Source organism: Callithrix jacchus, chromosome 5 (genome assembly GCF_049354715.1).
Source record: "Callithrix jacchus isolate 240 chromosome 5, calJac240_pri, whole genome shotgun sequence".
Classification (NCBI taxonomy): domain Eukaryota; kingdom Metazoa; phylum Chordata; class Mammalia; order Primates; family Cebidae; genus Callithrix; species Callithrix jacchus.
In genome coordinates, this window is record NC_133506.1 from 4,312,728 (window position 1) to 4,325,256 (window position 12,529).

The 12,529-nt window shown below is 55.5% G+C and overlaps 1 protein-coding gene across 8 annotated transcripts in view; it reads right to left on the reverse strand.

Moving 5' to 3' along the window:
- Positions 1–12,529, reverse strand: part of MYH7B (myosin heavy chain 7B) — a 46,285-nt gene that overhangs the window by 10,926 nt on the left and 22,830 nt on the right. For 4 of the 8 annotated variants that reach the window (XM_078371055.1, XM_035298021.3, XM_035298018.3 and 1 more), the window contains 18 exons: positions 11,367–11,473; positions 11,061–11,204; positions 10,098–10,254; positions 9,766–9,793; positions 8,324–8,420; positions 6,131–6,154; positions 5,901–5,993; positions 5,728–5,791; positions 4,676–4,774; positions 3,880–3,983; positions 3,578–3,716; positions 3,225–3,343; positions 2,986–3,135; positions 2,632–2,802; positions 1,035–1,214; positions 808–940; positions 645–721; positions 127–214 (listed from right to left, as the gene is read on the reverse strand). In XM_078371055.1, coding sequence (XP_078227181.1) covers positions 127–214; positions 645–721; positions 808–940; positions 1,035–1,214; positions 2,632–2,802; positions 2,986–3,135; positions 3,225–3,343; positions 3,578–3,716; positions 3,880–3,983; positions 4,676–4,774; positions 5,728–5,791; positions 5,901–5,993; positions 6,131–6,154; positions 8,324–8,420; positions 9,766–9,793; positions 10,098–10,254; positions 11,061–11,204; positions 11,367–11,473 — 1,974 coding nt within the window. Of the gene's footprint in view, positions 1–126; positions 215–644; positions 722–807; positions 941–1,034; positions 1,215–2,631; positions 2,803–2,985; positions 3,136–3,224; positions 3,344–3,577; positions 3,717–3,879; positions 3,984–4,271; positions 4,467–4,675; positions 4,775–5,727; positions 5,792–5,900; positions 5,994–6,130; positions 6,155–8,323; positions 8,421–9,765; positions 9,794–10,097; positions 10,255–11,060; positions 11,205–11,366; positions 11,474–12,529 lie in introns of those variants that run through there. The other 4 variants (XM_078371057.1, XM_078371058.1, XM_078371056.1 and 1 more) reach the window with 2 other exon arrangements.

A 12,529-nucleotide genomic window follows, 5' to 3' on the forward strand; every position in this document is an offset into this window, starting at 1 on the left:
GCCCAAGAGAAAAGCAATGCAGACCCTGCAAGGCGACGGGGAAGATCTGCTTGGCCTCATGGCCTCTGTCCTGTTGCCTTCCCCTCATACCTCTGGCCCCTAACCAAGCCAGCCCTGGGTGACTACCTGGGGTCTTGTTCTCGTTGGGGACAATGCAGCGGACGAAGTGGGGCTGTGTGGCCCGCAGGTTGGTCATCAACTTGTTGAGGTTCTCCTGGCAGGGAGAAGAGTGAGGGAAAGGCACAAAGGGGCAGAGAACCAGAATTGGATGCTGCAGTGGTCAGGACCGAGATGGGAGCAAGGGCTGTGTGCCCTGCACGTTTGCTCTTTTGCTCTTGTTCTGGTGATGGGAGACCCTTCAGGGGGGTCTCCCATCACCACCACCAAAATCTTCACTCCCCTTCCAAATCCCCGTTCCTCCCAGAGGCCGGGGGCTCCCACCCCTTGCCCCCAAACCCTGCCCAGGCAGCGTAGGGACGGGAAGCAGCACAGACTTGCTGTGATGTTCACGTGGAGAGGAGTTAAACATCACTGCAAGTCTTAACGGCCGCCCGCCCAAGGCGCAGGGGACAGGGCAGGGGTGAAGGACAGGGCCAGAGGCTGCTGAGAATGAGGGGCTACTCAGGGCCCAGACAGGGCCTCACCTTGTGCAGCTGGGACACCGTCTGGAATGATGCTGCCTTCTTACGCTTCTCTTTCACCCCAGACTTGGGGGGCTCGGCTAGTAGAGACAAGGGGTCAGGTCACTCCAGGGAATGTCGCTCTGTGGCCCCCGTCAGAGCAGTGATCCTGTCCCTTGGTACTCACTGGAGCAGGAGCCAGCATAGTTCTCATACAGAGTAGCCAGGAGCCTATTCTGTGACTTCTGAAAGATGGGGACCACTGTCTCATTCAAGGGATCCTTGTTTTTCTCCAGCCAGCCCACAATGCTGTAAGGCACCTGGAGAGACCGGACAGGTGCTGAGCCCAGGTGGGGGACCTGGGACAGGGAGGGAGGATCCTGGCTGAGGGCTGGGGTTCCAGCAGGGACCTACCACGCCCGCGTAGTGGACCACTTCGAAGTGGGCCTGGTACTTGCGCTTCTTGTCAGGCCGAGGCTGCTGGAAATTGGGTGACTTCCCCGCGTGGTTGTCGTAGAGCTTGGCGCGGAAGCTGGCGTCCGAGGCTTTGGGGAACATGCATTCCTCCTCCAGGATAGACAGGATGCCCAGTGGCTGGGGACAGAGAACAAGCTTGAAAAGCCACCCTCAAGCCAGCCCATCCTGGAAGGACTGAAGAGAACTGAAGCCCCGGTCCCCAGGCCACCTCCCTTCAGGGAGCTTTCCCAGATCCCCAGCCTCAGCCAGCTCCCCGACGGTCAGAGGCCACACCCACAACAAGAACCCATCTCCTAAAAAAGAAAAGTTTGTGGCTTGGCTCCAGTCCCCCTCCTGCAACATCTGCGGCACTCAGTTGTCATCTTCACTTCTAATATGTGGCGTGCCCAAGCTAGCATCTCTGTACCCACTCTCACCCCTGCCACAGCCATGGCTCTCACACACAAACACAAGAGTTTAAAAAAAAAAAAAAAAGCCATCATATTCACATTTTGGCTTCCTCACTCACTAGCTGTGGGGCCCTCCGACATCACTAAGCCTCAATCTGGTAACCTGCAGAGTGGGAAAATGAAATGTCTTCAGTGCTAAGTATCAAAAAACTCAAATCACTTAAACGCCCAGCCACAGGGAACTGCACAATTGCACCCTAGAAACTCATCCACTGCATGAGCTCTCCTTGCTGTCAGCAGCATTCAAAATACATTTTCAGAGAAAAAGTAGGCTATGAGATCAATCTGTGTCTATAAAAGAAAATGGATAAGTTGGGTGTGGTGGCTCAAGCCTGTAATCCTAGCACTTTGGGAAGCCAAGGTGGGTGGATCACCTGAGGTCAGTTCGAGACCAGCCTGGCCTACATGGCGAAACCGTCTCTACTAAAAATACAAAATTAGCTGGGTGTAGTGGCGCATGCCTGTAGTCCCAGTTACTTGGGAGATTGAGGCAGGAGAATTGCTTGAACCCTCACCTAATGGTGCCACTGCACTCCAGCCTGGGTGACAGAGTGAGACTCCATCTCAAAAAAAGAAAAGAAAAAATGGATAAAGGATTTCAAGGAAAGGAACCTAAGTGTCATGTGACCGGCTGTGATAGAGTAGAAATGGGAGGCACTTTTTTTCCTGCCATTTTCAAATTTAATTTCCTTTCTTCCATTCTTTGTATAAGGGATAAATACACATAATGTCCCACAATCACTAAAACAAATAAGGAAACACACCCTACCCTGTGCCCGGGGCAGTTCTAAGGATCCAGTAAATTGTGGCTGCAGAATTCTGAGCACCCAGGAGGAGCTACTGTCGACAGGACGGATGCACACATTCGAAACCCTCACACACTCACCATCGCTCACCCACAGCCAGCTCCAACATACCCATTCACACACAAGCACATACACTGTCACAACTACTCACATGCACATGCTTACTGCAGCGCCCAGTCACACACTTGCACAGGTCTCAATGCAAGCCACGGGCATCCAGCCCTGCTCGCCCACCACACACACCCTCCTTCCTCAAAGTGACCTTGCCCCGCTCCCCACCTTCTCAATGAGGTCAATGCAGGGCTGCAGGTCGAGGCCGAAGTCGATGAAGACCCAGTCGATGCCCTCCCGCTTGTACTCCTCCTGCTCCAGCACAAACATGTGCTGGTTGAAGAACTGCTGCAGCTTCTCGTTGGTGAAGTTGATGCACAGCTGTTCGAAGCTGTTGAACTACAAGAGGGAGGGGCTGGCTCAGCAGGCCTCTCACAGATGGAGAAAGGGAGGCTCAGGGAAGGGTAGGGATGGGCACAAGTTCACCCCCAACTTCCAGGCAGAAACCCAGGGCTTCTGCCCCCCACTGGCCCATGTCTTCCACCTTGGAAAGAAGAGTTCAGGATGAGGGCCTGCTCTCACCTCAAAGATCTCAAACCCAGCGATATCCAGCACCCCAATGAAGAACTGCCGGGGCAGCTTTGTGTCCAGGGTCTGGTTGATCCGAGACACCAGCCACCTGAACAGCCGGTCATAGGTGGCCTTGGCCAATGCCCCCACTGCAAACACCACCTGGAGATGCAGGGAGGCTGGGCTGGGACCTGGCAAGAAGGGGACCCTGCCCAGCTGTCCCCCGTGGGCCTGGCCTCCAGGCAGCTCACCTGCTCCACACTCTGGCCCTTGGTCACGTACTCATTCCCCACACGTACCCGGGGGTGCAAAAGGCCTTTGAGGAGGTCCCCGCTGCTGACCCCCATCAGGTAGGCAGCCTTGTCCGCACCTGGCAGGGCACATGGGTGAGATGAGGGAGGACACCACCATGGGCACTCAGGGGCTCTACTGCCTCAGCCTGGGGTTAGGAGAGGGAGCTTGACAGGGGTCAAGTTCAGGGCTAGCAAAGCCTCAGGAGGGTAAGGGTTTAGAGCTGAGGAGGCAGGACCAGATAAGACTGAAGTGAAAGGTTGTGGACAAGAGTGAAGGTGAGCCAGGTCAGGGTCAGGTCAGGGTCCCTCACTCTCAGTGCCGTCCGCCTCCGCCTGCTCCTCCCGCTGCTTCTGCTTGAACTTCATGTTGCCAAAGTGCAGGAGGGCACCCACGATCTTATAGCAGGCACACTTCTCATCCATGCTGAAGCCCAGAATGTCCATGGCATGCTGGGACGGGGGTGGGGGGGACAGTGAGTTCAGAGAGGTCTGGGCTCCTCCAGGGTCCAGCCAGGTACCGCCCCTGGACCATTCATGCAGCTGGGGACACCGGCAGTGCTCCCTGATCCCACCACAGGTGCCCATGCAGCTCCCCTCCCACCACAGCCCGTACGTCGGTGGCAATGAGCTCCTCCCCGTCGTTCATATTGTCCACGGTGATGACGCCCTGGCTGCAGAAGTGGTAGTCGTAGGGGTTCATAGACAGAAGCAACATGTCTGGGGACACGGGGCAGAGGAGGGCGGATCAGGCAGTGCCCACCAGCTCTTCTCCCCCAACAACTGCAGCATGAGGGGTCCCAGGTGGGGCAAGCCCAGCAGGAGTCCAGGGCCCTCCCCAAGGACCTCGTCTCCCAGTCCAGGGCCTAAGTTTCTCATCCTCATCCCCGCCAAGGCTGAGGGCACTGAGAGTGAGGGGTCAGGTCAGGACCTGACCTTCGCTTTGACCCTGGCATCTCTCTTTCTGGTTCTCTGAGGAATGGGCCACAGTCCCCATGTCTCACTCACCTTTTGACTGTTGCTCACAGCCCCCTCTGACCCAGATCCCATGCTAGGTGCTGGGGCACAGGGAGGACCAGACTCCGCCCTCAAGGGGCTTGCCAGGGAGAGGATCTGGGCCTAGACAGGCATCAGTCTGCCTTGGGTGCTGGGTGGGACCTCTCTAGTCTCAGGACAGCAGGGGGGTGCTTAGGGCTTAGGTTTCTGAAAGAAGCAATAGCATGTTGGCAGGTTGCTGGAGCAAAGAGGACTGTTTCCTAGCAGGAAAGTAACCAGAAGTCCCAAGAAAGAAGAGACCACAGACCCCTGGATAGGGAGGGAACAACTACCAGGGCCTGGCCTGATGGGGGCCAGGAAGCACCACGCAGCCCCTCTGGGTTCTGACTCCCACCCCATTCATCCCTGCCCCTTACCCTGCAGCTCTGGCTTCTTCCCTGAGAGGATTTGGTAGTAGACGTGGTAGCCACGTTCACCGGGCAACTGGAAGATCACCCGAGACTTCTCTAGGAGATCTAGGGAGAAGGGGTACGGGCCTGTCATCTCCCACACTTCCCCAGACTGGACATCCCAGAGGGGTGATGGGGAGAGAGGGGAGGCAGGGAGTGTGTTGAGATGCTGTGTCTGCACCAGCCAGCATGTGCTGGGAGGGCGTCTCTCCTGTGCCTGCATTATCGTGTAAGCTGTGTGTCTGTCTGTAACTCTTGTCTGTGTCTATGGCCAGATGAGTCAGTGTGTGTCCTTGTTTGTGTGGGGGTGTGAGTGTGGTGTCTGAGTGTGCAGGTTATCTGCTGGTGTGTCAGCGTGTGTGTACATATGTGTCTGTGGGGGTTAGGGTATAAATTACAGTGTATCCCTGCCCCTGTCACCACCTGCCTGTGCTCATCTGCCAGGAGCTAGCCGTACAGCTCAACATGGGGAGTGGCCAGTGTGGGGCCCTTCTGTGTCCGTGGCCCCTTGAGTGTGGCCCAGGCGCCTGGGGTCTGTGCAGCTGGGTGATGGTGGGGCGCTTCCCGGTGGTGGGCTTGGAAGGATGGGGTACTCTAAGTGTAGCTGTGTGACTAGGGCAGGAGGCCGTGAGCCAGGTCTGCCCTCTTGGTGGCCAGAGAGAAGACTGGGGACAGGCTAGGAGTGCAGTTACAGAAGCCCAACTGGCCAAATGAGGATTTGGGTCTCCATCCTCAGCTGACAGTATCTAGAGAAAGCTTTCAAGCAGGGACAGGATATGACCAGCAAAACTATGGCCGCATAGAAGAGAGGCAGCTGGAGGGTGATGTTCTGGTGACAGGTGAGGTAGCCTGAGCTGGGCAGCAGCCAGGGGGTAGAGAGAAGTGCCTAGATCAGGCAGGAGCCAAGAGCAGCGGGAGACCAGAAGTTTTGATGGCAGAGGCCTATTTGGGGTGGCTGGGCTCAGGCCCTGCCTGGGGCCTCCTTCCCCTGTACCCTCCCCCACGGCGGGCAGACTCACAGCTGTCAATATCCGCGGATGCCAGCTTCCCAGAGGGACCAAAGTGAATGCGGATGAACTTGCCCTGTGGGCAGAGGGGCAGCCCTCAGCCAGGGTGCAGCCAGCGCTGTCCCCACTTGTGTGCAGCCTGCCCTGCTGCAGCCCCGCCACCCACTCCCACCTCGGTCACTCACAAAACGGGAGGAGTTATCATTCCTCAGGGTCTTGGCGTTGCCAAAGGCCTCCATGGCAGGGTTGGCCTCGATGATTTGATCCTCAAGGGTGCCCTGGGGGCGGTGGGGGTGATGGGTCTGTCAGCTCTTGCACCTACCCACCGGGAGTGGCCCCTCTGTTGTTGCCCCTCTGTTGTGTGGAGGAAGGGGGCACCCCAGAGCTGCCCCATTCACACTGGCCCCATACTTACCCCAGTCTTTGTTGCCAGAAATTGCTGGGGGAGAAAACAGACAGCATTAGAAAGCAAGGCCTCTAATGTGGGGCAGGGCGGGGTAGGGTGGGCTAGGGTAGGGCAGCGTCTCAGCGGGAGGCAGCAGGAGCAGGGCAGCAGGTTGGGGGTGGATGTTAGTCCCGGAATGCGCAGCCCCCACCCTCCACCCCTGGCCCTGATGCTCCTCCAGCTGTGAGGAGGTGAGATGCCAGGAAGTAGGAGTGGCATGGCCCCAGCCTAGGTCTCCACCTGCAGCCTCCGCTGCCCCAGCCCAGCCTCTGGCCTCCCTTCATTTTCCAGTCTCTATGCAGCAGCCCTGCTCCAAGCCCCAAGGGTCTCCTGACTAAAATCTAGGGCCCTCAGAACCCAGCCCCAGTACTCCCTCCTCTAGGAAGGCCTCCTGGCTGCTCCAAAGCTGGAAGGACCCTCTTCCTGGTCTGAACCTTCCTGCCCTAACCTCCCTCTATGACCTTATACACCTTTCCTTTGTAACGCAATTAGGTGTATCTTCATTGTATGTCTGTACACCTATGAGCGCTCAAAATGGGCTGCCAGGGGCCTATCATTAGCCCTAATCTGCAAATGAGGAAAGTAAGGTCTGGGCAGGGAGCGGACCTGCTCAGGGCCACACAGCAAGTCAGGAGCGGCAGGACAGGTGCCTCGCAAACTGCCTCCGGGATGCCCACAGCTGCCCTGTGTGTCACCCAGGGGGGCTCACTGAATTGAGCAGATCCTCCCTCTTCCCGTCCTAGCCTCATCCTCATCTTCCCTTCCTTTTCCTTTCCTTCTATTCCCTACCCCAGATGCCGGGAGCCTAGGAAGAAAGGAAGAGAAGGGAAGGAACAGGTTCTGGAGGGAACAGATACGCCACCAGGGACTTTGTGGTCATTCATTCACCTCCAGGGAGCCCAGGAGTTAAAATACCCACAGGGAAACTGGGCAGGGGAGATGCCCCCACCCCCTACCCTCCCATCTGGTGCTCTTGTGCAGGGATCTCTCTCTGGCCTGTTTGGCCAAATCTGGGGCCAAGGTAAGGGGAGCTGCTAAAGCTTTTAAGTGCCTGCAGCCATGACTTCTGCAGGCAGCCCCTCCCGCCCCTCCCTCTCCTGCCCCTCTCCCCTGGGCTCCACTGTTCCTGCTCCTTTCTGCCCAGGTACTCCTCTGCCCTTCCAGCTATGTCCCTGCCAGCTCTGGCCTCTCTCTGACATCTCTTCCTGTTACTCAACTAACCCAACTTTCTGTTACATCCCCAGAGACCTTTTTGGGGTTTTGGAACAGGGCAGGAAAGGAAAGGAGGAAAAAGGACCAAAAGGTCAACAGCAAAAACAAAACCAAACCGAAATGAAAATCAAAATTCAAGAAAATCAAATTGATAAAAAGGAAAAGGCAAAAAAAAAGAAAAAAGAAAGAAAGAAAAAGAAAAGAAAAGAAAGAAAGAAAAGCGGGAAGAAAAGGAAAAAGAAAAACATCCACGATAAAGCAAGGCTCAACAGGACCAGGAGCAGGGACTGTGCAGGGAGGGAGGCCTCGGGCTTCCAGAAAGAAAAGACAGCCCATTTGGGGGTAGCCACAGCACTCTGAAGAACTGGCCCCCAGGCTAGGGATGAAATGCTATGCCTTAAAAACAAAAACAAAACAAAAAAACACTGGGCCTCATTGTCTCAGAAATTTCCAAAAACTACAGAAGTCACAGGGCCCCCACTGCTGGGAATGCCCAGTGTCCTCTGAGTCAGCCAACCTCTGTGTCTAACGTGTCAGTGGCAGGTAACTGTCAGGGAAACCAAGACAACAACACTGCTTAGTTAAAGCAGCCCGTCTAGTCAACTCTTTCAATATGTGAAGGTCACAATGGAAGATAAAAATTACACAAATTTAGGAACAGCAGTGTGGTCCCGCCCCTCTGTGTTATCGATGGGAACGCTAAGGCAGACGCATCAGGCAAGCACAGCCTTTCTGGTCAAGCCTTGCTCAGGCCAGAGTCCCCCACCGGGGTGGGAGGCTCAGGCAGGACTCAGGGTTCCAAGGAGTAAAATTTTTTAAAAGGATTAAAAAAAAAAAAAGGAGAGGAAGAAAGAAAAGAAAAACAGGGAGATGCTTAGCAACTAAGTAGAAAAAATAAAAATAAAAACAGGGAGAAGCAACGGGGAGCATGCCCGAGTGGGCAAGTCTTACGGCCTTCTTGCCCGGCCCGTCTCCCAGGGCAGCGACGATGGCAAAGTACTGAATGACCCGCTTGGTGTTAACCGTCTTACCGGCCCCCGACTCTCCGCTTGGACGACATAAACATGAGTCACCAATGCCCATCTGGCCTAATTCTTCCCTGCCCCCAATGCCTCACCCCTCAAGCAGAGCCCCCACAACCTCTCCTTCCCCCCAGCTCATAATCCCCACACACACTAAACCCTAAACACCCAAGAATGGATCGACCCTCAGAAGTGTTTACAAAACCAGCCAGTGTAGACCATCCCTGTGAGATAACAACACACGATGATGCCACTGAGCACTACCTCAGTACCAGGCACTTAACCTCCATCCACTCTGTTATGCTTCAGAAAACCCTGGAAGGCAGGCTCCATTACTACCCCCATTTTTTGAACAAGGAACTGGGCCTCAGGAGTTCTGTGGCTGTCCCAGCTGAGATATATATTTGCCAGTCACATATATCACAGCTCCCTGACTCATAACTGTGTGTGGTAGGTAGGATTTTTTATGTAACTTTTTTATTTTTGTAGAGATGGGGGTCTCGCTATGTTTCCCAGCTGTTCTCAAACCCCTGCATCAGGCAATCCTCCCACCTCAGCCTCCTCAAGTGCTGGGATTACAGGCGGGAGACACCGCACTCAGCCAGGCCCGTCTGGGTTAAAGGTACTTTTTTTTTTTTTGAGATGGAGTCTCCCTCTGTCACCCAGGCTGGAGTGCAGTGGTACAATTTTGGCTCACGGAAATCTCTGCCTCCTGGGTTCAAGCAATTCTCCTGTCTCAGCCTACTGAGTAGCCGGGATTACAGGCACCTGCCACCACGCCCAGCTAATTTTTTATATTTTTAGTAGAGATGGGGTTTCATCATGTTGGCCAGGCTGGTCTCGAACTCCTGACCTTGAGTGATCCACCCACCTCAGCCTCCCAAAGTGCAGGGATTACAGGTGTGAGCCACTGTGCCCAGACAAGGCACTTGCTCTTAACTGCATGCATACACGCACACGAACACTACACATTTCCCACAGAGGCAACGGAATTATCACAGGTAAGATTCAGACATAAGTAGATGGTGAAAAGGAGGAAGGGCAGAGGAATCTTCCCATTGACCCTGAGCCAAAATTAGAACCCCAAAGGATCAAGGTGGGAGATTCCAGGCCCTGGGGAGAGGACGTATGGGGCTGGTCACTCCATTTGTGGGTGTCCCCTCCCTATCCCCCATCAAGAACACATCTGCCCAGAATGGGGACAGGGAAAGTGCTCAGGCCTAATTTAGCTTCACCTGGGACACTAGCTCCAGGTGGTAAAAGCCCTGCCCTAAGCACTTTGGATTCAACCTTGGGAAATGACTGTGGTACTGCCCTCTTTCTGCCAGATGGCCAGCATTTTCCACCCCACCCCCAGAGCCCCACACTCACGTGATCAGCATGGACTGGTTGTCTCGGTCTGGAGGAAAGGGAAGGGGATACAGAAGTCGGCCAAGGTGTGGGGCAAGCCACAGGTCAAACACCTGGGGTAGCCATGGCCCTGGGGCAGACCCCCACCACCCAGAACCAGGAATGGGAAGGAGCAGGTGGGGCTGTCCCTAGTAGAGGTTGGCTCCCATGTGGAGGGACAGAATGGCTGGGCAACCGTGTCAAGCAATGTCAAAAGGGAGGCAGTGCCAGTGGAGGGAAGGAGGCCCTTTACAGAGGCCTCCCAGGACCAGGGTCGGGGTCTGGGGTTGGGGAGAAGTTCAGGCGGCCCTCACTGCGCAACATGTCGTTGTAGGCATTGTCGGCCACGGAATATATATGCGGTGGGGCCTCCGAGCGGCGCTTTCCCTTGTAAGCGGCCACCACGGAGGCTGTGTAGACTGGGAGCCATTTGTAGGGGTTGATGGTGACACAGAAGAGGCCTGAGTAGGTCTGAGGAGAGAGTATAGGTAGAGTTTCTGTGGTGGTGGTGGTTGTTTGCTTGTTTTTGACTCTTGCTCTGTCTCCCAGGCTAGAGTGCAATGGCACGATCTCGGCTCACTGCAACCTCTGCCTCCCAGTTCAAGCAGTTCTTCTGCCTCAAGCCTCCCCAGACAGCTGGGACTACAAGTGCATGCCACCATGCCCGGCTAATTTTTGTATTTTTAGTAGAAATGGGGTTTCACTATGTTGGCAAGGCTGGTCTTGAACTCCTGACCTCAGGTGATCCGCCGACCTCAGCCCTTCCAAAGTGCTGCTATTACAAGCATGGGTCACCGCCTCTGGCCTCCAGGTGGGGTTTTCAGAGGGATACCCTAAAGGGATAGCCTAAGTTCCCATCCCCAGGCCCCAGTCTCCACAAAACCATGACCCCTGCAGTATTCCTCAAGGAGCCACCGACTTGCCACACCGCACCCTCTGTGGCCGTCTCGGCCTTGCCCCTGACTCCAGCTCCCAACCCCGCCCCAGCCCACACGCAGGACCACCATAATCTGCAGGTAAGTTCTAGACCTGCCCCCCCCCCCGCCCCCACTGCTACAGCTGCTACGCTAAGGTCCCAAGGCCCAACCTCCAGCCCCGCCCCCACCGCTCGCAGCCCCGCCTCACTGTTTACTGCCGGGCCCCACCACTAAGGACCCATCCCATCGCTTACAGCCCCACCCCACCGCTACGGGCCCGCCCCCAGAGCCTCACCTCCAGCCCCACTCACACAAGTCCCGCCCTTCCCGCCCCACTCTGGGACCGGGCCTGGGGCTCACATAGATCATCCAGCGGGCATAGCGCTGGCGCAGGTTGTGTAGCACAGAGGCCTCGTTCAGGTGCGTCATCATGGCCAAGTCCTCCAGTAAGTCGAAGCGGGGTGGGTTCATGGGCTGCAGCTCGGTTTCGCGTACTGTCAGCACCTACCAGGGAGACCATGTCAGGGTGGGAGGATCGGAAGGACCCGACTGACCTCACCTGTCACCCCACCCACATACCCAGACCCCCTTCAACCAGAGCACAGATCCTGCTGGCCAGAAGCCTTGGGGACAGAGAGGCTAATCTCAGGAAAGGGGGAGAGGAACCTTCTGGTCTTTGGTCTCCACGGTGACTCTTCCCCCGGTAGCCTCCGACTTGACCTCAGCCTCCACATAGGCGTCCTGTTCATCAGGCACCCAGACTCTCTTCTTCCCTGGGTTGCAGAGAGAGCACTGGACTTGGAGAGGGGCTGAGGCACCTCCAGGGGTCCAGCTAAAGTACCCAAGCCATGGTATCCATAGGGCTGTGACCCTCCCCGAAGCCCCTCTGCCAGGACACAGGAGTTCCAGTGAAGAATCCTCCAAACCCAGACTCAGGAAGGGCAGAGCTGGGAGGGTCCCTAGAGATCCCCTTGTTGGAGGATGAATCTGGGTTACACACTTGGGTTCCAATCCCTGTTTCTGCCATATTTGCCCTGTGATCTCAGAGTTCTCTCTGGGCCAGTTCCCTCACACACAAAATGTTATGGGGATCTTCTCAGGTCCCACAAGGAGCAGCCCCTCAGTATCAGGCATTATAACTCGTGGGGAGGGGTCCTGCCTTCCCTATTTCACTGAAGACTCAAAAAACCCAGGCTTCCTAACTCTTTAAACTGTGCTCTCCTGCCTGGCCAGCTGTCCCCAGAGCTTTGAGGAGCCCAGACTTCATGGTGGTTAAAAGCATGGACTCGCTGCAGACCAGAGTTTGTTCCCTGCTCTGCCAAATGCCTAGGTCAGAACCATCCAGGACCATCTACATAACCTACGGACCCCAGTACAAAATGATGATGTGGGCCCCTTGTTGAAAACTATTAAAATTTTCAAGATGGCAACAGCAGAGTATTAAATGAAGCACAAGGTCCCACTGAGCCTGGTGGCCTGTGAAGCTAGCTCTGGCACTGGTCCCACCTCCCCAGGTTGTTGAGATGATGCATGGAAAGTCATCTGCTCTGGGCCTGACACACAATAAGCACTCGATACACACTGCCTATTGTTAGTATTGTCCTATGAGCAAACCAGGTCATAAATAGTACAGCCTTTATTCCTGTCCCTAATAAAGAGTGGCTCTGGCTCTGCAGGAAGCACTAAAAATAAGCCCAGCACAAGTTTTGTGGACATGTGGAGGCAGCCTACACACATGCTGATCAGTCTCATCTCAGAGGCCTCGGGCTCCAGCCTGAGTCTTCATAAATAGCAGCTCCGGAAGGCAGGTGGTATTAACCCATTTCACA